This window comes from Pelobates fuscus, chromosome 5 (assembly GCF_036172605.1).
Source record: "Pelobates fuscus isolate aPelFus1 chromosome 5, aPelFus1.pri, whole genome shotgun sequence".
Taxonomy (NCBI): domain Eukaryota; kingdom Metazoa; phylum Chordata; class Amphibia; order Anura; family Pelobatidae; genus Pelobates; species Pelobates fuscus.
This window is the reverse complement of record NC_086321.1, coordinates 363,683,539-363,711,275: the sequence shown is the minus strand read 5'-3', so window position 1 is coordinate 363,711,275 and position 27,737 is coordinate 363,683,539. Positions and strand designations below refer to the sequence as shown.

Below are 27,737 nucleotides of genomic sequence, written 5' to 3'. Positions count from 1 at the left end.
TTGGAATTAAATTGTTAATATTTTTTTGACCAATGTCAGGCATCCAGTAGTTTATCAATGACTCTTTATAAAAAATAAAAAAGCTCCAATATTAATTACCAACACGGATTTGTTTAGTGTATTACCAATCGTTAAAGACTTATTCTCCAAATGTTACAAGTCCCCCAAAGGCATGAGTGCACACAGAGCTTAAAAAGCTCTCCCGAAATCAAGTTATCAGGCTGCAGTGAAGAAATTGGTAATTGCTTTAATTAAAAGTTGTTAAAGGGAGTCTTTTTCTTAAGGGCTAAACTTGTGGGTTGAAACACACCCAGGAACCTGTGTATGACTGCAGGAGTCACTGCTGGAGAACCATGTTTTGATGTCTAATCTCCATAAAGCTGTATTCACCGTGTCCTCCTTTAGAGCTGTCTAACTGGTCTTCATTAACATGCACCTGCAGCCACCACAGGTAGATTTTGCACAGGTAGATTTTAGGACAGCACTAGGTAACGTTTGCACGTGGATTGCTGGGGACTGCAACTCCCACAATGAGTGTTGAGAGTTGCTTTCCTCTGTTTTAGAGAAAGATTTGGCAATTGCATTGTAAGTCCGTCCAGACAAGGCGAATCAATGGCAAACAATGCAAATGAAGAAGAAACAAAGAATTATGGTTTAATTTCTCCTATTTCTTTACATTCTTTCTCAATTCTGACTGCCAGGTGAAAAGGGCGGAGCTTATTACAATAATTGACGGGGGGCAAAGATGGAGGCACCCGGTGCAGGATAGAGTTGTGAAATTTTACATTTAAATTTATTTTTCGCGCCTCACAAATACTTGTTTGTTAAATTACGTTATAAGGAAACATAATATTACAATTCCAAGAAAGTGACACTAACCCTTAACCCCTTAAGGACCAAACGTCTGGAATAAAAGGGAATCATGACATGTCACACATGTCATGTGACCTTAAGGGGTTAAAGAGAAGGAAGGGTGAAAAAGTGAATCTTACTTCTTTTTTTTGGTGGAGGTCAGATGAACATGTCTTCTGCTTCTGCTTTGAAAAAGAATAACTCTAAACCACGATACAGTGTTAGATTTAAAGGGTTATTCCATCATAAAACAGTGTTTTCCCAACTGACAGAACTGTAGGATAGTAGCCAATAACCACCCAATAGAATATTTTCACACACGTCGGTGAAGCCAATAAATGAACTCTCAGGTTAGTTTCTTTCACATGCATAGAAATGTCAATACAATGTTATATATTGTATTTAATATGCAGCCTCTTGTTTTCATATTGTGGTCCTGTCCATGTAACCAACCGAATTGTACCTGGCAACAGATAGTCATTTCCTTAGGGCGGAGGTGAAACAGGCCTCCTATTCCAAGGAATCCGAAACAGTATATCTGATGCAAAACTTTATTTATTACTGTCGTTTCTAATTACCCTCCCATTTTGCCTTGTGTACCCCTATGTCAAAAACTCAATACAATAACTTAGGGAGAAAAAAAGTGTTTTAAGTGTTTTTGGTCAGAGCAACAATTGCTATCCTGCCCCTTTATCTTTCTGAGAAAAATTCATAAATAAAATCGCTACAACTCGATTCAGGACTGAGGCCAATCACTCCATGCTGCACAATCCACCTCCGCTGATGTCATCCTCTTGCTTTATATCAGGGAGGAGGACATGGGTGATGACAGACGCCAAGCATGCACAGAATTAACATTAGCTACCTGTTCTGGCCTGGCTAATGATGCCACAATGATGATGCTGGAGGTGGAGCTGCAATTCTGGCAGCAGAGGGGCGAAACGTGCACATTAAGACTCCAGGCACTTCAACCTCTTCAAATCATTGTTTAAGTTTCAACTTATTTGTTATCCATCTCAACCCTATTATGGCTACTCTCGGTACCTTAGATGTGATCAACAGCCTTTATTATGACCCACAGCCAACCTTACTGTCTTAGCCCTTCTCCACTAGCTGAATCATCTTCTGCCAGTCCATAGCTGACGTGCAACTTGCATTAAACGTGGCTATCATGAAATAACAATAAATCAGGTTTGTTAATCCTATTCTACACGTTTCTACTGATCTCTTCTGATTGAATATACAGTACATTGAATTCAACACCCTACTGGCATTTCACAATCTGCAAAATGACAGAGGTGTACAGAACGTTGAACAGGGTGCTCAGCTTCTCTGTCCAGGTGTACACACAAAGGCCTGAAAGTCTGTCTGTGGGTCAGTGACTGTAGTTAGACATTATTCTATGCAGTGCGGTCTGTTACTGAAATGATGAATACGGTTCCTAAAGATTAACAAATATTATCTTGAACCTCCAGTCTTTAATCAATTACTGAAAATTTACACAGTCTCTTTATTTTATAAAGATAGATATAATTTTTATGAAATTCCAAAACTGTCAAAGGAAATGGTAAGACAAAGTAGGGGCTACTTTCCCTATGGGAAAAGTTAAGGTTAATAAATGTTAACAAAAGGTGTTCTTTAGCTGAAGAAAGAAGCTGATGGTGCCCGCGTGGCACTGCTTTAGGTATGTATACCTTCACAATTATCCTTGGGCTGTCATACATCAAACCCTTGTAAAATATGCATAGACCCTCGAAAAGTGATAAAGCTGTTTTAAAGTATGCATGACCATATGGTAGACACTGCACCCCAGATGTTGAACTACAAATCCCCTGATGCTTTGAATTTTGAGACTGTCAAAACAGCATGGACGTTCTGTGTCTGCAGAATCGCTGGATTTGTCATTGAGGGTACCCCTGAAATAGAGGAATTTAAGTGATTTTTTTTTTTTCTTTCTAATATTGCTCATTAGTTTATTCACAGAGTTAAAAAGGAGTTCCCAATTTGCAGGATTTTTTATTTTCTATTTATTTATTCCCTATATTTAACAAATATGTGTTTGTGATGACTGAAGTATAAAATTAAAGGGGCACTCCCACCTGCATAACTAAGTCAGCTGATTGAATTGGTTATAGGCGCAGTCTTTAAACCGCTTTCCAATTGTTTAAGCCAAAAGTTTATCCCTTGGCGCTGGACACAGATGCCTTCTGGTTTGCATTAGTATAAAGAAGGTTTTTCAGGGCGGTCGGTGGTAGGCTGAGAACAACATCAGTGGCAACAACAACATCAGTGGCTCCTATGTGAGACAAATACATATTAATTCTTCACCCCCAATGGAAGAGAATTGGTGAATTAGATAAATCCTGTTCTGTTGGTGTATCTTGAGAACTGCACTAGCCAAACATGTAATTTCGTTCTCTCTTAAAGAAAAGCTTTCTGCGTTGCTTAGAACTGACAGGGAAAGTGCCAAAATAGTTAAGTTGGGGGGGGGGGGACACTTTGTTATGCCTAACATTTGCCATTTTCATGCTAATTCTCCACAGCTGCTTGTTTAGTGAATAATACAGTGCTGTTTAGCATTGCAGTGGTCTGGAAACACACATCTTTTAAGAAAGGCCCTGTTGGTTTCCTGAGCCGAATGGGAGTGGTAGTCCACAACTACTAGAGTGTTGAATGACTGTGTAGGAGCTTATTTGCTAGACACTGAACGGTAGCGGACTAGTTAGGAAACAATAGCCGAGTTGATCAATTTCTTCAACTCCAATATAGTCACATCCTGGCAGTTTTAATCTGAACCTCGCCGTTTACGTTTTACTACCATTCCATGCTTAGTGAATAACCCCCATAGGGTAAAACGGCAACTCCTCAATGTCTGGCATTCATTAAGCATCATTGCTATAAAGATATTGGGCCTCCAAGGGAAAATAATCTGCAAACTTTGAAGCTAAACCTGAACACTGAGGCTCACATACACAAACCTATATCCTTGTTACAACGTGTCGAGCTGCTGCTAGGTTAGTGATGGGTGGAATCCAGCAGGTGTGTATCAATGCCTCGAGGCTACAGGTAGTGGTGAATGTGTGATCTTAGCAGGTGGATAATGCTTTGCAGGTATACGCAGGGAGATGATTTAATGCAACTGGAGGTTTTTTAGGTTAGCCCCCCTTTAATGCACTGCAGGCCCCTTTTGGGGGGCTATCTGTACCAGTGTGCAATAGGAACCGGCTGCCCAGCCACAAATAAAACAAAATGAGAGAAATTTGATAAAAGATAGGGTAGAGTTCTAGAAGTGGAGTCATCTCTATTAACTAAATAATGTGTCCAATAATTCCGCCAGTTTACCGTTTTTAAATTCTGCACATTTTTCTGTTGACAACACTTTTGTAAATCTTCCCAGTGACCTTGTCCTTCCAGCAGCTACTGCCATGGGTGAAAATTTAAAAAAATTTAGTGTATATTGTCTTTTTCTACTTGCACCATGAATAGTGTCTGTTGTGGTTATAGTGCTTAGAATGTTTCTTTAAATGTGGGTGAATTCTGTGTTTAATAGAATGTGAGACTAAAAAATTTAATTAAAAGTTATTTATATATATATATATAACACTTCTGGGGCATTTTTAAAGTAACTCTATGGGCACACACGATAACAACTGCATTTCTTACCTGAGGGGTTAAACCGTTCTTGAACTGATTAATCGCAAAGGTTGCTCTCTGGTCTTGTATCTCCCTGTCTCCAGCGACATCCAATTTGTTCAATGGAGTTTCAGGAAACGGTCTAGGTGGCAATATTTTTATTGTAGAGTTTAAGTGTCTCCAGTGGCTGTCACTCAGTAGTATAGTAAAACTCTCAGAGAGACCACTTTATTGGCGCAGAAAGGCTATTTGCTGTACATGCGCACTAGTATCCCAATGCTTTCCTGGCAGACGGGACCTGCTAGACAAGTGAAATACCTTTTCAGGGGCTTGGTGGGGACAGGGACCCAAACAGCTAGTTAACACTATAGCATTAGGGAATAAACGTTTTGATTCCTGAAGCTATAGTGTTTCTTTGAGAGCTCTTGTTAGTGCAGAGCTAGTTCATTGGCTGAGTGAGTCTTTCGCAGCAGGGAGGAGGTGGGTAAGAGGTCAAACTGTTCTAAAAGGCAACCCAACAGCACTGTAGTAGTCATGGTGTCTTGACTGCAACTTTAATCACCTATAATTTAGTACATGCCCACCACTGTATAATATTTTTTAAATTGCTCCAAACAAATGGATACTTTGCCAGAGTTGACGACGAGAACCTCATTCACCTTTAAAAAATATTTTAAAATGCTGGAGCGGGGCCGGACCGCCGAGCCGGCTGGTCGCATGCTAGACCAGCTCCTACAGCCTAGCCTTTAAACAGGCGATTTTAAGCATAATTCTTCGCAAAAACTTGCCGGCAACGGTGGCCCTTGGCGGGCAGAGAGCCCTGGGGCCCAGGGCGAGGCTGGCCCTACGGGCTACAGTCCCCTGGACGAGGAAACCTATCCGACCCTTTTTGAGGCCTACTCCAGAGGCGAGCGGGACGGACGGCCGCTGCCCTGCCGCATACTGCTCGGGGCTTGGAGTCGGACCCGCGGGGATGCCGGCCCCGTTCCCCCCCCTATGGACCGGGGGGGTGATCCCGGTCCACACCTCTGAGACCCAACCTACCAAGCCAGCATCCTGAGTCTCCCACCCGCACTGCAGTCCACATGTCGGGCCCAAGATGGCCGCCAAGCTCCGACCTGCAAACAAGGGAAAGCACTTCCCGCTCAACCAGCTCACGTACGCCGAGACTAATGGTGGAGCACGGAACGCAGCAACACCTACCCTGTACTATCCACCTCACCTGGGAGAAACGGCTATTAAATCCACCAGGCGTATGGCAAAGCGACTTGTTCACCGGTGAGCCAGCCGTCGGACTCCATGAGAGGGGACCTGCAATGCGATACGACGCCATATACCACACACCGTGCAGAGTGAATTCCGACCGGGCCTACACAAACCCTAGAAAGTCGACCGGGCTTCCTCAAACCGGAAGGGAGAACCCTCAATCAAGCGGCAAAACAAGTCGTAAGAACGTACTCTCACCAGCTCCCGCGAAGGTACGAGCCTACAGAGACTTATCCTACTCCAGCACCCGTTAAGAACTGCTTAACCCTCTCTGGACACTCCACAGCTGAACCCAACGCCTGGAGACAAGCATCTGCGCCCCTGAAATGCTTCACCACACGCCGGATTAACCCATCCTGCAATTAAGTTGTTTGTCTTAAATTGTATACTTAATTGGGCCACTGGGCAATATTGTTTTGTCAGGGCAGGGGGGGGGGAGAGACTCTAGGACACTCATGTCAATACTAGCGTGTAGCTAATCGCTTATTGTATTCGTAAACCTGCATGCTCTTACTATTCGTGATAAAACACTGAATCTACTACGCTTAGAATGCATAGAGCCAAATAGACTGGCTAGAGAGTATTATACAACCCCCATACGTATAGTAGCAACACTAAGTAATATTCGTCTGTCAACTAGATTGCTAACATATACATAAATCGTCTAACTAAGCATGTTTAACAAAAACAAAAATTTTGTGCAAGTTCCTTATGCCACTGTTTAACGCATCTGTAACCTTATGAAAATGAACGCTGTTGTGGCGTATGACAATAATCTGTAATCACCTGCACTACAAAAATAAAAAAATTTAAACATTAAAAAAAAAAATATATATTTTAAAATGCTATTGGAAACCCAAGTCGATTTTTGTCTTTTCACATAATTCTAAAAATAATTGCGAATTTTTCCGGCAATTTAAGCGGATACCGCACACTATGCTGGAATGTAACAAATATTGCACACTGATGCCATTTTTATTTATTATCCACTTTATATATATTGTTTGCAGTGCATGACGCCTGAAGACTTTATTTATTTTTTTGGCAGTGTAATCTTTGGGATTACTTTAAATACAGACTGGGCTGACTATTGTTTAAGTGTCTATAGTTAGTGGAAGTGGCTCTACCCATATAATACCTATTTGTACCTGAAGCATGGGCGGACCAAGGTGTGTGACCAATTTTAATCTTCACTACTCCCTTATTAGTTTCCGTCAGAGCCTTGTAAGGTGGCTTCCCTATTCTGTTTCCGGCGATGTGGCAATGTTTTAATATATTAAAGCGGCACAGTTGTTTGTTTTTTCTTTCATTGTGCATATATCTTAATGATTATACTCCTCCTGCCTTGTCAATTATCTTTATATATATTTTTTCGTTTTTCTTCCTTGCACAGATTCTGAATATTTGGGCAGCGCCATTTTTTTCTCCTCTGTCCATGTTTTTTTGTGGTTTGCCCTTTGCGGGATCCTGTCATTCAGAAATCAGCTAGTGGCTATTTTTTTCTTAAATTTTGTTATTCTGTAAAAAGTGAACAACCCTGTTAGAAGTCCCTAGTTCAGGTATTGGCAAGCTTCGGCACTCCAGATGTTTTGGACTACACCTCCCACAATGCTTTGCCAGCATTATGGTTGTCAGAGCATTGTGGGGGATGTAGTCCACAACATCTGGAGTGCCAAAGGTTGCCTACCCTTGCTTATCTTATGTGAACTAAAAATAAATAAATAAACATGTAGGGAAATCATAGCACAAAGGAAACAAAAGACAAACCAACAACAACATCAAAATAACCTGCAAAGTGTCAGCACTGGTTTAAAGGAACACTATAGTCACCTAAATTACTTTAGCTAAATAAAGCCGTTTTAGTGTATAGATCATTCCCCTGCAATTTCACTGCTCAATTCACCGTCATTTAGGAGTTAAATCACTTTGTTTATGCAGCCCTAGCCACACCTCCCCTGGCTATGATTGACAGAGCCTGCATGAAAATAAAACGGGTTTCACTTTCAAACAGATGTAATTTACCTTAAATAATTGTATCTCAATCTCTAAATTTAACTTTAATCACATACAGGAGGCTCTTGCAGGGTCTAGCGAGCTATTATCATAGCAGGGGATAAGAAAATCTTAATTGAACAGAACTTGCAATAAAGAAAGCCTAAATAGGGCTCTCTTTACAGGAAGTGTTTATGGAAGGCTGTGCAAGTCACATGCAGGGAGGTGTGACTAGGGTTCATAAACAAAGGGATTTAACTCCTAAATGGCAGAGGATTGAGCAGTGAGGCTGCAGGGGCATGTTCTATACACCAAAACTGTTTCATTAAGCTAAAGTTGTTCAGGTGACTATAGTGTCCCTTTAAGTAGGCAGTTTGTTTGCAGATGTTTTTCCCCATTTGTTACATGGGAGATGTATAGAACATTTGCTTTTAATAAGAATAATGGATTTTGTTGTACAATCTGGAGTTGCTTACACAATCTGTATATTACATATAAACTAATTTGAATATTACAGAGCCACAACTGCAGCACAAAATAGTTTAGTTGCCTCCAAGTGTAACTTCAGGCATAAACGGAACAGTCAAATAAATAATTTATTAAAGATTTTCACCTTTTCAAGATATTTAACACTGTAAGATAAAGCATCTTTAACATTTCAAGCAGCGTTTTATGCAATTTGTTTTTATTCTGGGTTTTAAAGGGGCTCACAAGCAGAAAGCCTTTGCAAATCTCTATTCCAACTATTAAAGTTTGGAACAAACATTAGAATAATAAAACAATCACACGTAAGGTTATACAATTGCCGTGTCCGGTATCTTAATCTACATAGACAGAGTTATAAAATTATAATGTGGTCATAAAATATAATTTAGTGAAATATTGTGGTGAATTGCTGTCTGCAGAGTTTTTTTTCCCTGTCATCTGCTTGATTGCTGAAATGTAGATGTCATGTCAGCATGGCAAATGGAAGCCAAGTTGAAGCATAACTTGCTAGCCCATAAAGTCCTCCCTAACTGGGGTGTTTCTGCCAGGATTTAGGAGGCGCTTGGGCACTGCTTACAGCTAATCATCTGAAAGCTCTCAAACTGAAATGTGCTAAGAGCACAAAAAAAATGTCAAAATATATAGTTAAAGGGACACTATAGTCACCAGAACAACTACAGCTTAATGTAGTTGCTCTGGTGAGTATAGTCAGTCCCTGCAGGCCTTTTGCTCTAAACACTGTCTTTTCAGAAATTACATTTTGGCTCTACCACCTACCAGCCTCCTTGACTGAGATCATCAGAATTGACAATGTCAGCCAATCCAGTGCTTTCCTATGGTAAAGCATTGTGATTGGCTGAGATCATCAATTCAGATGGATCAGGTGGATCAGGGGCGAGGCCAGCGCCGTTGATCCCACGCAGTGCTGGAAATAAGGTGTGTTTTCTAGTTATTTAAGGGGGCTAGCATGTTTTTTTTTTTAATTTTTTTAACACTATCGGGTCAGGAATGCAAATTTATTTTCCTGACCTTTCAATGTTCCTTTAATTTTTCATATAGATTCTTCATTAGCAAAACCTGATCTGAGATATTGCATTTTTTTTCTGTACTAAACATTTTTCGCTATTTTAGGTGCATTGTAAAAATATCTATTGATACGATAAAACAGGCAATATGTATTTTTTAATATTAAGTGGCACCTTAACTCTCTTATTTTGTAACAGATATTTCTTGTATTCTGATTCGTCCATTTAAACTCTTAGCGTGTGTACTCAAGTTCGGGTTGCTAGTACCTATGGATCTGGTATCAACTGCCCCCTACCCGTAAAAAAAACCCACAACTAAATACTCCAAAAACTAGGACCTGTTCTAGTCTCTCCTCTGTAGAAGGAAGTGAGTGATTTCTAGAAGTGACAGTACGGAACATAATCTGTTTTTACACAAACACAAATTCTTTTGCATTTTTGGGGCCAGTTAGACAACATTTTCTCGGCTTTTGTGCTCTCCAGCTAAATCGGATGTGGCTAATCCAGCGACAGCTTCTTAGTCTGGCCAGCACAATGTAGTAAATGGGCTTAATATTTTGTATATAATAATGCTTGAGAGCCAAACATCAAATGTATTTAAATATCAATATCTATTTATCTACAGTCATGGGGAAAAAAGAAAGTACACCCTCTTTGAATGTTATGGTTTTACATATCAGAACATAATAAAAATCATCTGTTCCTTAGCAGATCTCAAAATTAGGTAAACACAACCTCAGATGAACAACAACACATGACATATTACACCGTTTCATGATTAATTTAACAAAAACAAAGCCCAAACCATAGAATTTAAATTTTAGTGTTTCATTTTAAATTTTAGTGTACTTTCTTTTTCCCATGACTGAATATCGAAAACTAGGAAAGCCTTGATTATAGGCTGGCTAACCTACTTTATATGTGATTGCTATCAATTCTAGTCAATTTCTTGTTCTCTGGTACTTTATTGCTGTTTAGCCTCCATGAACAGCAGTTTAAACGAGTATTTGATTAGTTCTGACATTTGATTTCCATCCAGATTGCTTGTGCACTTTGGGCATTTAATCAGGTGACCTGACTACAATATGGATGCAGGCTTTTCTTAAACTTAATTCTGCTAGGATATCCTTTTCCATTTGAAGCAAGAGTGCATGTTCTGTTGGGTAATTCAGTCCAGGGACAATCCCACCTGATGATAAAAGTGCTTCAAAATTAAAACGTCATTACAAAATTAAGCTTTTGTTTTGCTGTACTGTTACGATTTCAAGTAAATATATATAAACACCTACATGACTCACAGATATAAATAAATGGCATGTCTTTTGAAAGGAGACTCCGGATCAAGATAAATTTGCTGAACGTATACATCTATTCAGTGTACTATGTAAGCTAATCCTTGCAAGTACGTTAGGAGTAGAAAGCAATAATCACATGACAATACTGCGCTCTTGAATCTTTCTCCAACAGGACATCCCTCAAGCTAACTAGGTGCACTTTCCAGTCAATAATCCTAAGTAGTACTTAACCCTTCCTATTAAAAAGGTGAATTTTGTAAAAAAAAAAAATAATTCTGGTAACTGGCAAACCATGTGTTACATATAGGAACAGTCTGAAGACAGCATTATGAGTTTGTTCTTGTAGCCTCTGGATATTTAAATAATGCAGTCAGACTATGCCACCATACAGGTTCAGAGGTTTGGACTCGATGAATGAAATGGCAGAACAGAATTCACTGTCAGATAAGCCGTGCTAGGTCACATTCCAAGAAAAATTACACAATGATTTGTATCTTCTAGCCTCCTAAATGTGGCTTGTCCTTTTTTCAATTGCGGGCCATAAAGCTGGTGGGTCCACCCTGGTAACTGGCATGTCAGCCTGGTGTGAATGCATGCAAGGTTGTCTGTCCCTCATCCAGCCGTTCCACTGAGGACAAATCCTGCAGGGAACACTGTTTCAGGGTCATAGATCCCTGAATATAACGCGAGTGTATCTAGTAATTTACTCCAACCATGCTTGTTGGGGACAGTGCCCTAGTGTCCCTAAAAGCAAGACACCAGGGAAATTAGGATGGCATGACAGCATCTGCAAATTGGGAGTGTCCAGAAATCAGGACATTTGGGAGGCCTGGTCACTTCTCTACGATTGACATCATTGAATGAAGCATTGAAGATCACACCTTTATTTTATCACATGCTCTGTTTTATTTTACATTTAAATATTTAACAAATGGGATCATAACCCAGCTTAGACAAGGGAATGTTGAGGGCCAACATTGGAAATAAAGAGGAGACATAGAAACTGGTGCACTGCTCTGTATGAAATGAAATATGGAGAAAGATATTCGCTTACAATATTTAGAGCTTCTAGTTAGAGAGTTCCGTGAGGTATATAGGAGAGAACACAAGCTAGCAGTAGTGCACACTGTGATGAAAGTAAGTGCAAATAATGGAGAGCTACTCACTAGTATAGAGCAAAATAAGGTTTTGCCCATTGCATACAGCTTAAAGCAGGCTTCCCTAAACTCCGGCCCTCCAGATGTTGCTGAACTACAACTCCCATGATTCCCAGCCTATCTATTTAATTCAGCAACATCTGGAGGGCCGGAGTTTGGGGAAGCCTGGCTTACATGATTTGATCCCCACCAATGGAAATTGTTGTCAAAACGGTAATTGGGGGAAAAAAAAAGCAGGATGGTCCAGGAGTCTTGAAAGAATGAACTATCTTCAAATATGAAACTTAAAGCAAGCAATAGAAGCAGCACTAACGTGTTTTAGTGTTGTCACTGTTGTTTGCTTTTATTCTTTCAAGTTGTTTCACTGTCCACCCCACCTTGTTCAGTAAAATCAAAGAGAAGACTTTTTAAAGGGTTAATCCAACCAACACGGCCACTTCTGCTTTATGAAGTGGCCATGCAAGTCGGAGTCTGTATGTGAGGTACTGAGGTATTTGCACTTTTGTTCCTGTGTTACACTTACCTAAACTTGTCTCTGACGGCCACCAACATTCTCTTCCTCCTGGTCCTCTTCAGCTCTGGGCACTTCTGCTGCCTGGAGCCGAGCTGCACTCTCACTAACGTACAACACTGAAGTCTATGGAGGATCCCACGTAGACTGAGACTTTTTCCCCCTCCACTAGTGACGGTTCTTAGTATATCTATACATCATTATATAAAAAAAAAGGAGAAAAATATGGTAACATGCATTAGCCTTAATTTTATTGCACTGGGAGATCATGGCAAAGGCAGCTTTATTGTTCTAAGTGCCGTTGATGTCCATTTGCAGGTGGCGGTTGTTTTGTTAGAATGTAGTATGTGTGTATAATTTTGTACTCGAGAATTGCTGCATTCATGAGCCATTACCTTGTGTTTGCCCCTCAGGGATAGTTTGGATCCTGCAGTTTACGTTCTGATATTCTGCGCATTTTACTTTAGCTAACACGTAGCACCTGTTTCCCACCAGAAATCAGCATCCCCTTCTCTGCACTCCGAGGAGGCTACAGGCTCCGCTCTGAGAACAGGCTTTTCAGTTGCTAGTTGGCTGTTGTGCCTACAGGCTACACATTACTGTTGACTGTGAGAGTCAGCTAGGCTAGGAGCTCGTCCAGGTTACGCGCTGATCACCTGTGTTTGCCAAGAGGAAGCCCTGAGGGGAGGCATATAGTGCTGACAAGTGCTATTATTGTGTGTGCCGAGAGCTCTTGAAACCTGTGGTCCGTAGGAATCCAGGAGGTGACCTGGAATTTCTGCTTGTACAGAGAGAATGACACTGTGCTTTGTTTCCAGAGACAGTAGCTTAGAAACGGTTTTACAAGATCAACCTTTTTTTCTAAACAAGTGCCTAAGCATTGACTTCTCTCTTCAGATCCTATTAACGTTTAAAATGATAAATGCATTGATGTTCTCCCACAGGCAAGAAACTGCTATGGGGGAATTTAGCTGTTGTCTGTAAAACATTCCGATAAAACATTCTGTGTAATCCAACACTTTTCGTTTTTTACCATGGTGTTTAATTCCTATACCAACCATAAGCTTACTGGACGACAGGTGTCACGGTGTACAGTAATTCTACCACATGGTACCTGTCTTATCTGCCAATTATGGTTCTACAAATGGTATAGTACTTGGAGCAGCCAACTTCAAAGGAAAGAAAACTACAAACAATAATAAAAAAAAAAAACTGCCCAAAATAAAAAAAGCAAGCAGGGCCCCAAATCCTCTCTTACACCGACCGACATGACCTCACTGATCGATAGTAAATGAACCCTTTCAGGGCTTCAGTTGAGAGCCGCAAATAACAGCACTTATTTGGAGCACTAAAAGGAAACACACGTAGCACATAAAGAATACAAATGTGAAATCATAAAAAAAAAAAAAAAAAGTGGGGATCCCTAGTTACAGCCATGAGAGCATTATCTTATTCTTGTACTGTTAAACTTTTACTATTACCACTGGAAGGCTCTTCGTCTATTATCTTTATCATTGAAAGCATTGTTACTTCCGCTGGAAGGCTATCCCATGTGTATACTACTCTTTCGACATGATTGTTAGACTTTGCTACTTGCAAATCAGGACTATTTCAGGTATTTCCTATCATTTCTGTATAAATGATATCCTTGTTCCTATGTTTTCCAAACTCTCTAACGTAAAATATTGGCAGTGTTAGAGGAGACAGGTTAAACAGGGGATGCCTTTATATTTTAATGCCTTTGTTTAGTAAAGATCTTTTTTTTTTTTTTTTTTTATTGCAGTTGTTCCTGTGATCCTGAAGGCCCTGGTCTATGATGAGAAGCGTGGAGCCTGCAGTGTGGGTTCCAATGTAAGAGATGCAGCATGTTATGTGTGTTGGGCCTTCGCTCGCGCCTACGACCCCCTTGAAATGACGCCCTTTGTAAATCAAATCGCCAGGTAGGTTCGGCGTAACATAGATGTAAATGGCTTTTCTTAAGAAAGAGATATGTTTAACAATTTGTGTTTCATATTTTCAAGTTTATTTGTAAGTTAAAAGTGTGAAAAAATAAATATGACTCCTGATTGGGGGCCATGCCTAGGCCATGTTACTCCTGACTGGGGGCCAGGCCTGGTCATGTTACTCCTGACTGGGGGCCAGGCCTGGTCCATGTTACTCCTGACTGGAAGCCAGTCCTGGTCCATGTTACTCCTGACTAGAAGCCATGCTTGGTCCATGTTACTCCTGACTAGAAGCCATGCCTGGCTAATTTTACTCCTGACTAGATGCCAGGCCTGGTCCATGTTACTCCTGACTGGACGCCAGGCCTGGTCCAGGATACTACTGACTGGCCACGCTTGGTCAGGCCTACTGCAAAAAGAAAGTACATGGGCACAGAAGACATTAAGGATAACCACATCTCTTACTGTCACTTAATATATATTCACATAGTTTCTGACCTAATAACATTCTGGGACCTTGCCTGGCACTGAGGGCTAATCTATCTGGCCCATCTTGGGTCACCATTTTATTTCTAAATTCAGCTGAATTCTTCCTTTATTTACAAGGGCCATCATTATCTCACTGTACACTGGGACTGCTAAAAGGTGGGTGATAAAGGACTGCAATATATCATAGCCGCAGGATACATATTCCATTGGTTTTCATATCTCTGTCTCTTCTGGATCTGTTCCTTACTGATATCCTAAATGAGCCTTTTTGTTCAGGCATTTTGCAATAAGCTACATTCTCACCATAATTTAGCTGATAGAATCCGACCTGTGGACTCGGGGGCTTTCCTGATCTTTGTCATGTTGTCTTTAAAAGTTGTGATCATGTTGTGATTTAAAAGTAATAAATTGAGGGTCTACATATCACTATACCTGGCAGGTACTCCTTTATTATAGAGTTGTTTTGTTTTTTTATGGTTAAGATGACAAGTAAATTTAGAGACTTGTAAAGGATATGAATCATCCTACAAAAGTGAATTGATTAGGCTTGTGTTGGGAGTTCAGGGTGTGGAGACCGTGTAAAAATATTGCTATTTAGAAGATGTATTTTATGGAAGCCAAGAGCTGTAAGCCTTCCAGAGGTGTGGTGACGAGTCTTGGTATCGACACTCCCTGTGCAGGGTTTTTGGAGAATTATATAATGATTATACTAATAGAACATAAAATAGTTTGTGTACCTCTAAAGCACGCATAAAAAACCCAAAACACATTAACACTTCGACTGTAACTGAATTGCTATTCCCATGGTCATGAATGCTGGCATTCGGCAAGAGCTGAAGGCAACATGTTACCCGGTTCCGAAGTCCTGCTCTATAGTTCAACGTTCTACTCATACACTTTGGTTCTCTCATGCTTTGCTGACAAGGGCTGTCAAAGACGGAAGAGAATGCTAATATTCTTCCATCTTAAGCCTGACCCACTTTCCCTTTCCCTTTCCCGATTTCCCATTCTTTTTTCATCTTGCCTGCTTCTCCTGTTTGCTTTCTGTTTCTAACTCTTTGGTCTCCGACTTGCCTATTTTGCATTTCTGCTTTTCCTCTTACCTTGTTTTTTCATCTTCCCAGCAAGCACCCCTCTGGATGTCCTTTTCTATGTCCTACTCACATTCCACCTGTTTTAAAAGTATAGCTTCTCTCCCTCCCTGCTTGTTTTTCCTTTCTTGCCCCCATCTGCTTTTTCTTTGTTGCCCCACCTGCCTTACCTCTCTTGCTCTTTCTGTTCTTCTGCATTTTTTTACTGGTCCTACCTGCCTTCCTTTTTTGCCTCTCTTGATTTGCGTCTCTTGCACAACTTTACAATCCTTATCACACTCTTTGGAGGAAATACTACAAAGTAGTCATTCATATTGCTTTTCAGGCAATGCCGTATCCAAATGGTTTCATTCAAGATACACTGATACTCAGGTGTTTTTCTTATTTTTTGGCATCAAAAGATTTTATTGCAATCCAAAAATGATAGTTTCTTGGGTGTGAACTGAGAGACAGAAGACAGTCAGAGCTTCAATCAAAGCATCATTAAAGATATATTCCAAGAACAAAGAAACGCACTTAAAAGGAGATATACGCCTTGAGAAAAAGTGTTTTTGTCCCTTTTTTATAGTAGTGCTTAGATTTACTTATTTACGCAGCTGCATCATTTTATTCTACAAAAGACGCACGCTACTTAATCCAAAATTCTGCATAGGAAAGCAATTTTTTTTTCATTTGTCAAGGTTTTCTTGTCAAGTGTTGTCACACTGCACTGCCTTCAGTTATGTCACAGTGAGCACTAGAACAATTTAGCACTGGTGTCACAAAAACTCTGCCATTTAGGAATTAAATCCCTTTGTTTATACAGCCCCAGTCCCATCTCCCTGCATGTGACTTGCAAAGCCTTCCTAAACACTTCTTGCATAGAGATAGCTAATGTTTAAACTTCCTTTATTGCACATTCTGTTTAGTTTAGAATTTCATATCTCCTGCACTGTTAATAGTTTTCTAGGCCCTGCATGACCCTCCTTTGTGTGATTAAAATTAAACTTACAGAGTAGGAGATATAAATCTCTAAAACAAGTTAACATCTTATTGAAAATGAAACCATTGTTTTTTTCATGCAGGCTGTCACTGCCAGGGGAGGTGTGGCTAGGGCTGCATAAACAGAAACAACATGATTTAACTCCTAAATGGCAGAGAATTTAGCAGTAAGACTGCAGGGGCATGATCTATACACCAAAACTGCTTTTGGTGACTACAGTGTCCCTATACGTTTAAAAGGGGACCTATCACGTCTTAGGGTTTTAAATATTATGTTTATGCATCCCCTGTGTTTGTGAGGTCTGTAAAAATCCACACAGCTGTATTTATCTCTTTCCTCCTCCATCTTGGCTCTTTGTCAGTCATTGTTATGAGCTCTTCCCTTTTCTGTTATTGAATATAAAATGTGGAAACTGAATATTGTTTATCTTTCTGCTTCTATAATGCAATATGTGCTCTGGTAGTGTCAGGACTGAACTGAATTGTGATGTCAGTTGCTACATTAAAATATGTATGCATACACATACACACACACTATATGGACAAATATATTGGTACGCCTGATCACTACAGCAACAGGGACATTGCATTCCAAATACATAGACATTATTTGGACAGTTTAGGTCAGTTAACTATCTCAGGCAATCAGTGAATCCTTGTTCATAAAACATAAAACTGGCGTGAAATTTAGTTGTTCCCCCCTTTGCAGCTATAACAGCTTCCACTCTTCTCTGAACATATCTTCCCGCAAAGAGTATTTCTGTGGGAATGTTTGCCTGTTCTTGCAGTAGAGCATTTGTGAAGTCAGGCATTGATGTCGGTCGAGCAGGCCTGACTCTCAATCTCCGTTACAGTGTTCATCCCAAATGTGTTCAATAGATTTGAGGTCAGGACTCAAATTCTTCCACACCAAACTCATCCAACCATGTCTGTATGGACCTTGCTTTGTGCACTGGGGCACAGTCATTCTGGAATAGAAAAGAGCCTTCTCCAAACTGTTCCCTCAGTTGTAAGCATAGCATTATCCAAAATGTCTTGGTATGCTGAAGCATAAAGACTTCACTGCAATGGATGTAAGACCAATTATTACAAAGTCTGCAGGGACATGCTGTAGACACCAGAACCACTTTAAAGGGACACTATAGTCATCAGAACCACTAAAGCCTAGTGTAGTGATTCTGGTGTCTATAGCATGTCCCTGCAGGCTTTTTAAAGTAAAAGCTGCCTTTTATAGAGAAAAAGCAGTGTTTACATTGCGGTTTAGTAACACCTCTAGGTGCAGTCACTCAGACGGCCACTAGAGGTGCTTCTTAGTTTAGTGTCTCCACTCCCTGCATGGATGTGCTGAATGTTCCCTATAGAGATGCCTTGGTTCAATACATCTCTATGATGAGATGCTGATTGGCGTTATTCTGTGCATGCGCAGTAGCCTCCCAATGCTTTCCTCTGGGAAAGCATTGGATTGGCTGAGATCATCAAAATTGATATCAGCCAAGGAGGTGGGGCCAGATGCGGCAAGAGAGAAAATGTAAGTTTAATACCTTTAAACTAGGTTACGGTTCTTTTCAAGCCAGTTTTATGAATGTGCTCTCAGCCAACCAGCGGCGACTCTGTGCGCAAGCGGTGCAATGGTGGACAGTAACTGAGAGGACTGAAATAACTGAATCAACTATTCCAACAGGATGGACCCCACAAGCAAAATAAACTGAAACCTCCTCCCCCCTCCCCCCCCTCCCCCCCCCAATTCATATTTCTCTTTAGTTTGAGAATTGCATGGTTGTTTTGTTAGTATTTGAATTGTTTTCCAGGGTTTACCTATCTTCAAGGTACAGGGATTGCAACGATTTGAAACTTTTCTTAAAGTCTTTCATATAAATATTCATGTTCTATAGTTTTTAGAAATATCGGGGGTTTAAATATATAAACACCATGTCATATAATTATCATTGTAGAAGAACATATTTCATAGTCGTTTTTCATTTTTGTCTGGCAAAAAAAACAACATTTTTTTTCGTGCCTTCACATCTCTACTGTAGCCCCTACACCCGAGCAAAGTGCTATTCAAAGTTATTCATGTCAGTTCCATTTTAAGAACGTTTTGTAAAATGTTAACGAATAGGTTGACATAGAAAATACTGTGGCACCACAAAATCTAACCATCAGGTACGAGTTTCGAATTCGTGTTGGCTTCCAAGGACAAATACACACTCCAGGCTAAGGTATGGCAGGCTTCCCTTCAGTGTTGTGGTTCATCCTACATATAATTACATATTTTGTCAATATGTTTTTTTCTCCCTCCTACGTGTGGGCTTGTATGATCATTAGGGAAGGGTAGATCCATATTCAGAACCTGTTCTAAAGTACAGTCCTAAACATACATCATGTAACTTATTTGTGGAAATTATAGATCTACTTGTCACCTGGAGATAATTTATAATATTACACGCATAAACATGTGAATCTTTAATTTGGACACAAACGCATTTCATGTAACTTAACAGGGAACTTTCACTTTTTTCCCCGGAAATTCTATAATTTAAAAACAAATACTGAAAACCAGCAGGGTTACTAGCTAGAATGAGAATTCAAAAGCAATTGAAAGATAATTCCAAATGCAAGGATGAAATTGGAAAAAATACTCTTAGCCAGCTATGCTTCCAGTTTGGCAACTTTGGTGAACACCCCTGCAAGAATAACTCATATTACAGGGTTATTCACAAAATTGAGAATTAAAAGTGACTTCAAAGTAAATTTTAAATTTAAGGTCAAATTAGCCAAACGGAAGCATTTTCAAAGTGGGGTGCTCTGGCTTTAAATTTGAAATTCACATGTAATTCTAATTTTAGTAAATAACCCTGTTGATTATTGTAATGTGAATATATACAACTATATGGACAAAAGCATTGGGACACCTCCTAACCTCTTATTGACACCGTTTCAGTAGCCTGCCTCGCACTTACTGGATTTAAATGAGAAATAAAATCTGATTCTTCTCATTTAGAAGCATTGGCCAATCCCTCACAGTGAGAAAACTCAGTACTAGAACTTTGGTTCTCTCGCACTGAGAGAGGAAGCCAGAGGAGCGTTACCATCTAACATGTAGTTTAATAAAACGGGTGAAAGGGGGACATTTCAACAGTTCACATTGGACAGAAGACAAGTAAAAACAAATTGCATGCAAAATAACCATTGTAGCTTATTGTAACTTTGGGCGCTGTCCCCCATTTTGTTTTATTGTTGTATAATTTTCTAGTTGTTTGAGGAAAAATAAAAAGCAAACCTCCCAAAAATACAGTGTTTTTAAGTCATTCAAAGCCTTGTTGCTGCCTTAGAGACAATGAGGAATTTAATTTCGTCATCTGTCTGAAAATGGAAGTCAATGCTGGAGGCAGCTTCCAAATCTTGGTAAGGATTCAAACATTATATACATTTAAAGAGCAGCCCCAACCTGAAGTTGTCCCATATTGATGATGTTATCATCATCATCATCTTTTATTTTATTTTTATTGTGCGTTTTCTGCTAAAATGTGTTTCAAAAAAATCAATGCGAAAACATAAGATGCTAAAAATTGAAGCCTTTGTAAGGTTTTGCAGCTTCTGCAGTAAGCTTTGCCCAGACCAGAAAGTAATTTAGCCAGTAACGCCCTCTTTAATATTATGCCCTATATCTCTACAGCAGTTCTTTTTGGGTATAGCTGTGAATTCTGTTGGGTTGTAGTTCACTTGACAAGCCTGACAAAGACACTGCATGTGTCGAAACGTTACTCGGTCCACTTAATGGTGGAATAAATCTTTGTTTGGTCGTATTGTAGTGTTGCAAAAATGAAGGTAGGAGCCACACTCAATCCCAGCAAACACCAGGTGAACTGGAACAGGACCAGCAATCCCACAACGATAAGGCAAGCAAAAAGAAAATCTCCAGGCACTCAAGGTGTTCAAGCCGCAGGCTGATTTAAGATTGGTACAAAAAAAGAACGTTGCTGTTCTTTTTTTGTACCATTAAAATTGCCTGCGGCTTGAGTGCCTGGAGATTTTCTTTTTGCTTGCCATTTTGTAGTGTTGCGGCTTTATCATTTTTCTACATTGTGAAGGTGTCTGGGCAGCAACCTTGGAAGCCCGCACATTTGTTAAATATGAAGAGTGCTGAATCTCCATCAAGTACACACCTGTTCTTGCATGGAGAGAGATAAGAATATTTTCATCTTGTAACATTTTTAACTGAGAGAGTGGGCTTGGAGCCAAAGTGCCGTTTTTGTCATGTTCCAAGCATGTCATCCTGAGTTAAAAAGTTAAACATAAAATTGAACCTATTGGTTGTCTATAAATTTGATATGCAGCCTATATACAGAGATGGTATTTTTGTCCATGAATTGCTCCATGTAAAATTTACATACTGGCACTTTCCCCTCTTTGATAGGGTCACTCTGTGAATGCAGGAATTTGGGATCATGCAAAGATTTAGTAAGTGCTTTCTTTGCCTCGGGGTTTAAATGCATGTTTAATATAAATATTCTCGGTCTGCAATTAAAAAAAATGAGCATATCATCAAAACATTGCTCAGTATGCAGAATATTGTGTTATTACAAATCATGATGACTCAGTCACACCTTTTGTGCTCCGCAGCTCTAACTCTGCTTGTGGGCTTGGAAATTGTAATAACAAATATTGTGGGATATACATGGTGCATAAAGCTTTTGCTTGAGGGTGAGTTTGGCTCAGGCTACAGTGTCTAATTTAAAAAGGCGTGTTGTAGGTCTTTTTTTTTTTTGGAAAATGTAAAAAATATACTTCTTAATCGTCATAATCTGCCCTTTAACTTTCCACTTACCATTCTACTCATTCTTCTTGCTTATTCTCTGCTGAAAATGCACCATTCCTTCGCCTGAGAATCTGATATCGAATCACCCCGAGGCAAAGAGGTTTATTCTCTTACATTTTATTAGCAACATTTAGACTAAAATAGACACGCTTTGACGGTAACACAGGTGGAACATTTCTCTATATCTGCTGCTTTGTGAACTATTTGCCATTCAGATTTCAGTTAACTACAATGTGGAGTTAAATGAGTGAACCCCAAAGATAATTTTCTCATTCGTGTACAACCTTAAGATGGACACAATTTTCTCATTCACTCTTCACACTTCGATTCGAATGTATCACGGTTATCTATTCATTCAGTCACTCTAAGAATCTCCTATTCAATCACCTTTGGATAACAAAGAATCTGCCATCAATTCACCTTGAGGTCCCCAGAATCTGCCCATTTATTGTGAGAATCTTTTCATACTCTCTGAGAATAGGCAGGTCAGTCCATTTAGTTGCCCTGTGACCTAAGGAATGTACACATTGATCCGGAGTCTCTAGTCATTTTTCCATGTTTTGCTCATTGGAGAAAGCGCAGTAGTCTTGCACTGCTACGATCTGCTTTAATGCTGTCAGATCATTAACTAATTTCCCGCTATTTTGAAGTACATGCTGAAAGTCAGACTTGTTTCCTAATAGCTTTTTTAGTGATAATCCCATTATGTATGGAGCAAAAACAAAGCATAATATTTCTAAGCACCTGCCACATTTATATTTTCCCCTCATTATTTATTGGTGGTATTAAACGATTATCTGGTATGTTATCTGCGTCCATTTATGTTGCCTGTTTTAGTATTTGTGCCGATTTGCAGGAATTTTTGCCTGATAGAATTCTAGATGAATGCACTTAGACCTGTGGTTCTCCTTCAGGTTCAAAGACAGTCTGATCATGAAAACCCACCTGAGGGTTTAGGGGGTTACAGTCCGCGACTTGGAGAGTTGGAGTGTGCCTATCCCTGTGGCCCTGAGCAGTTTGTTTTATAATAACAGGCTGAATAAATCTGACAGTGAGCTCTCGTCAACTTATGTTGATATTACTTAAGGAAAAGTGCTGAATAATGCAATTTTTTTTAATGATCTGTTGAGCTCATCGAGAGGAGCGTTACGGCTTGAAGCCCATCAGCACACAATTCAAACGGTGCGTGCTGTGTGGGCGTGCGAGCGAGCAGTTTCACCTTCCCCGAGGTGCTGTTTGTGGCAAGCAGGGTGTGGAGGTTCCCAAGCCTTCAAGTCTCACTTTAGCTTTGCTTTAGGGCTAAACTGTCCTGAAGGATGATGAAATCCCAGGCATCGCTCTGAGCTTAGTCTCGTAGTCCTGCCGTGCGCACTGCACCGGGAAATCATGCCTAATGGGACTAGATCTTCATCAGCTGAAAGTTATGCTTTACGAACTGTCACTGTGACAACAATATATGGATATTTATATATAAACTGGAATCTGTGTACGCACGTGTATGTTTTATTTATATTTAGAATATAAAGCTTCAACGTAGGTAATAGAAGCGTGTTCTTGATCACTCTGTCTTTCATGCAAGATGTAATACGGGATTATACTGTAGAGATAAGTGATTTATTTCGAAGGGTAATATAAATTAACTTCTCGTTCTCTATGCTGTGTGTCTATTATCAATATGCAGTACATGCTCTTTGCTTGTTTATTTTTCTTTTCTTTTGATTTTCTGTTGCCGGCAGATTGCACACAGATTAAAGGCACATTAAAATAAAGCTAATTTAGAATTTACACCCTATGCTTGCTCTCCCAAGCAGCCTTAATGCTGTGCATCATGGGATATGCAGTTCAGTAACACCTGGCGGTGCCATGATTAGCCATCACAGGATCATACCGTAATCTGTAGCCAGGTACAAGTTTGCAAAGGGCCTGCCTAATTCTATATCCAGTCTCAATGTGTGCAACATGTCTTGGGGGTTTATTTACTAAACAAGCAACTGTAGTCATTAGACTACAGAATGTCGCCATTTAGGCAGAAGAAATGTTAAATTCCTTTTTCCATTAACTATAATTTGTGGTTTATTGAAGCCCATTTTTGCTTTAATAATTACCCCTGTCAATGGTATATTGCGTTTAAAATTCTACATCATGTATCTCTTCGAGGCGATAGTTTAACCCCTTAAGGACCAAACTTCTGGAATAAAAGGGAATCATGACATGTCACACATGTCATGTGTCCTTAAGGGGTTAAGTAACTAGATGTTACTAGAATGCTCCTAGAATGTTAGCAGGTGCCCTAATCGAATGCAGTCCTTGTTGTCTATGAGAGGTGGTTTTGACACTATTATGATGACTTAGGGGTTAATTTAAAGGTGCTGACACAGAGTCAAGTTCATTCTCAGCATGGTAAAATGACAGCGATGTTGTAAGAAAATGCAGTTTCACTTGAAGTCGCCACGCCAGGTGTATCGGTTAGACTGACAGAGGCGAGCCGTTCTCTGCTGTATTTGCTGGCAGTCAGGGGTGGTAACAAGCTTGCATGCCTGGGCTCGCCACGGTCCTATCTCCACAATTTTCCCACGTTGTATAAAGTGAACATGTTAGGAAATCCTTGCGAGGAGTATCGCAGAAACTCATATAACAAAAGCAAATAAATACAGGTAAACCTCTAAATCCTGTTTGAATTTGCTGATAAAAGTTGCAGATCTGCAGCTCTGCCAAAGTTCTCAAGGGCATTCGGTTGGTCTTTGATAAAAAAATAAAATAAAAAAATAAATTAAAAAAATTAGTAGAAACAAGTAGGGCTTTGGTACATGTTTATAACATATATAGTGTTTCAGTACATAATGTTTGTATCTGTCCCTTAAACTCTTTAAGTGGGTCTCTCTTCCAAATCCTGTTAATAAGTTCCCAGTTTATTTCCCACCTTCATTTTTCTTTCACATTTACTGGGCTCGAGAAGAGTCCTTCAATATTTGCCAATGGCTATTTGTATGGTGGTCTCACCATGTAGTAGTCTGCTATTTTGGAGCATGCTCAATAATATGACAGAGGTTGGCGGGCATCAAGCTTGTTTAGCCACCGTCTTGCATTCCATCTATTTCGATTTTTTTTTTTTGTTTTCATGGCCAGTGAGGTCCCTACAAATAGAAGAGCCCTGTATGCAGCGACTGCCCTTGACTGCAGTGAACGTGAGTAGATTTATACAGGATTGGCATGACTGATTCCTGTATTAAATGAATAGAATGTACAGGCTAAACATGGCTTATCTTGGGTTTTAGAGCTGAGAACTCAGAATATATGAGGAGAGGGGGGATGAACAACCAGTGGGGCAGTATATATCACGGACTCCCTAGATCCCAACTAGCCTTCAAGGGCAACTACCACTTCTCTGGAATTTATCACAATGAATACAAAAATTAAATATCATCTATAATTTTTATTAACCTTTTTTTTTTCCATGTGATTCTCCATTCTCTCTCTCTCTCTCTCTCTCTCTCTCTCTCTCTCTCTCTCTCTCTCTCTAAACAAATGCATAACAATCCAGTTTAGACATGGCACAGCGAGGGCACACGTTGCATGAGGAGAAGAATCAGATACATTGTTTAGTTTCTTCTCTTCTCTGTGTGCATTCTCAATGCTGACTATCAGGTGTAAATGACAGAGGTATGCAACAATGATTGACAGGGAGCCAAGATGGAGGAGCCCAGTTACAGGATAATGAGGTATGACTTTATACATTTAGTTGTTTTTTGTTTTTTTCTCAAACTTGATTTAGCTTTATTTCTACACACTATCTAAATGCAAATTTTACAAATATAGGGAGAAATAGAAATAATATTAATAATCTAGGGAAGTGACCGTTTCCCTTTATGGTATATAAGTTTAGTGATTGCTGGAGATTAGACAAGTAGAAGAAAGATTGGTAAATGGAAGACAAATGGTGAGGCAGAAAGATGGTAAATGGAAGACAAATGGTGAGGCAGAAAGATTGGTAAATGGAAGACAAATGGTGAGGCAGAAAGATTGGCAAATGGAAGACAAATGGTGAGGCAGAAAGATTGGTAAATGGAAGACAAATGGTGGGGCAGAAAGATTGGTAAATGGAAGACAAATGGTAAGGCAGAAAGATTGGCAAATGGAAGACAAATGGTGAGGCAGAAAGATTGGTAAATGGAAGACAAATGGTGAGGAAGAAAGATTGGCAAATGGATGAGCAATAAGGTTAATGAATAGCATGTCACAGAGCCTGACTCCCAGCATGTCTTTCTCATTGAGTCCATGATACCCAGAATCACAATTCCATGCCACCCCAAGTACATTTTATACCAGAGACAATGCAAGCTTGATGTCAACTGCTCTAGGGTCATTTGAATGCCTCCACAGGCTTCCTCTTTCAATATAGTGGGCAGTGACCATGTTTTTAATATTTGGTGCAGTAAGCACCTATATAGCACCAGTGCACCAACAATCTCCTCCATGCAAAATATTTATTCACTTAGATCAGAATGCTTTGATGACCAGGGGCATTGAGGTGCATAAAATGTTTGTTTTTAATAGATGTAATGAGGGAATATCTTATTTTGAGGCCTTTTGTCCTATCCTTGATATTTTCATGTATGGCCTTTTGTCCTGTCCCTCTAAATATGCATTTATATTTATTCATAAACAACAATACTGAACGAATATCTCTAGGGATATAGATTAATCAGACACAACATTAAAATCACCTGCCTGATATTATGTAGGTCTCCTCGTGCTGCCAAAACAGCTGATAGGTCAAGGCATGGACTCCTCAAGACTTCTGAACATGTCCTGTGGTATATGGCAACATGGATCGGATTTTTTTTCTAGCACATCCCACAGATGCTCACTCGAATTGGGATCTGGGAAATTTTGAGGCCAAGTCAACACCTTGAACTCTGTCATGTTTATCAAACCATTCCTGAGCAATTTTTGCAGTGTGGCAGGGTGCATTATCCCGCTGAAAGATGCCACACCATTGCCATGAAGGGGTGTACGTGGTCTGCAACAATCTCTAGGTAGGTGGTACGTATCAAAGTAACTTCCACATGAATGCCAGGACGCAAGGTTTCCCAGGAGAACATTACCAAGAGTGTTGCACTGCCTCCACTAGACTTTATTCCCATAGTGCATCCTGTTGCTATCTCTTCCCCAGGTAAATGACACATAAAAGCACCTGGCCATCTACCTCCTCTAAACATCTTTATATTATGGCCAGCATTAAGATTTTCAGCAATTTGAGTTGCAGTAGCACTTCTGTGCGATTGGACCAGACTGGCTAGCCTTCGCTCCCCACATGCATCAATGAGCCTTGGGTGCCCATGGCCCTTATGCCCGTGCACTAGTTGTCCATAATGACTCTACTTTTGGCAGGCACTCACCACTGCATACCGTGAACACTCCACAAGACTTGCCATTTTGGAAATGATCTGACTCAATCATCTAGCCATCACTATTTGGTCCTTGTCAAAGTCAATCAGATCTTTTCACTTGCCCATTTTTCCTGTTTTCAACACACTAAAGTCAAGAACTGACTGTTCACTTGCTGCCTAATATATCCCACCCCTTTACAAATGTCATTGTAACAATATAATCAATGTTATTCACTTCACCTGTCAGTGGTTTTAGTGTTATGACTGATGAGTGCATAATGACAAATAATAGAATAATTAATGCCTAACAAAGCCCCCATTGCTATACTATCAAAATGATGTATTTTGGTTTCTTTCAGTGCCCTCATAACTGATTAAAAAATTATTCTGGCTGTTTAAAATGGCTTGCCGTAATTGTAAAGCCACACGTTTTAAGGGCACTCATCTGTTATTGTTATTATTATTATTATTATTATTATGATGATATTTAGAGAGCGCCGTCAAATTCCGCAGTGCTTTACAATGGGTGGATGAACAGACATGTAGTTGTAACCAGACAAGTTGGACAGACAGGAACAGAGGGGTAGAGGGCCCTGCTCAATGAGCTTACATGCTAGAGGGAGTGGGGTAAAATGACACAAAAAGGTAAGGATAGTATTAGACTAGTGACAGTTGCAGCAGAGGAATCAGTTGGGAGCTTTTAACAGTTTAATTGATATGCTTTTATGAAGAAGTGGGTTTTTAACGAATTTTTTGAAGGAGTGGAGACTGGGTGAGCATCTAACGGAGGAGGGAAGCGAGTTCCAC

At 39.9% G+C, this 27,737-nt stretch overlaps 1 protein-coding gene across 1 annotated transcript in view; it reads left to right on the top strand.

The window, feature by feature from the left end:
• TBCD (tubulin folding cofactor D) overlaps positions 1 to 27,737 on the top strand; it is a 223,223-nt gene that overhangs the window by 98,404 nt on the left and 97,082 nt on the right. Inside the window, exon 15 of the mRNA XM_063456052.1 lies at positions 14,001 to 14,157. Within this exon, the coding sequence (XP_063312122.1) occupies positions 14,001 to 14,157 (157 nt within the window). The remainder of the gene's footprint in view (positions 1 to 14,000; positions 14,158 to 27,737) is intronic.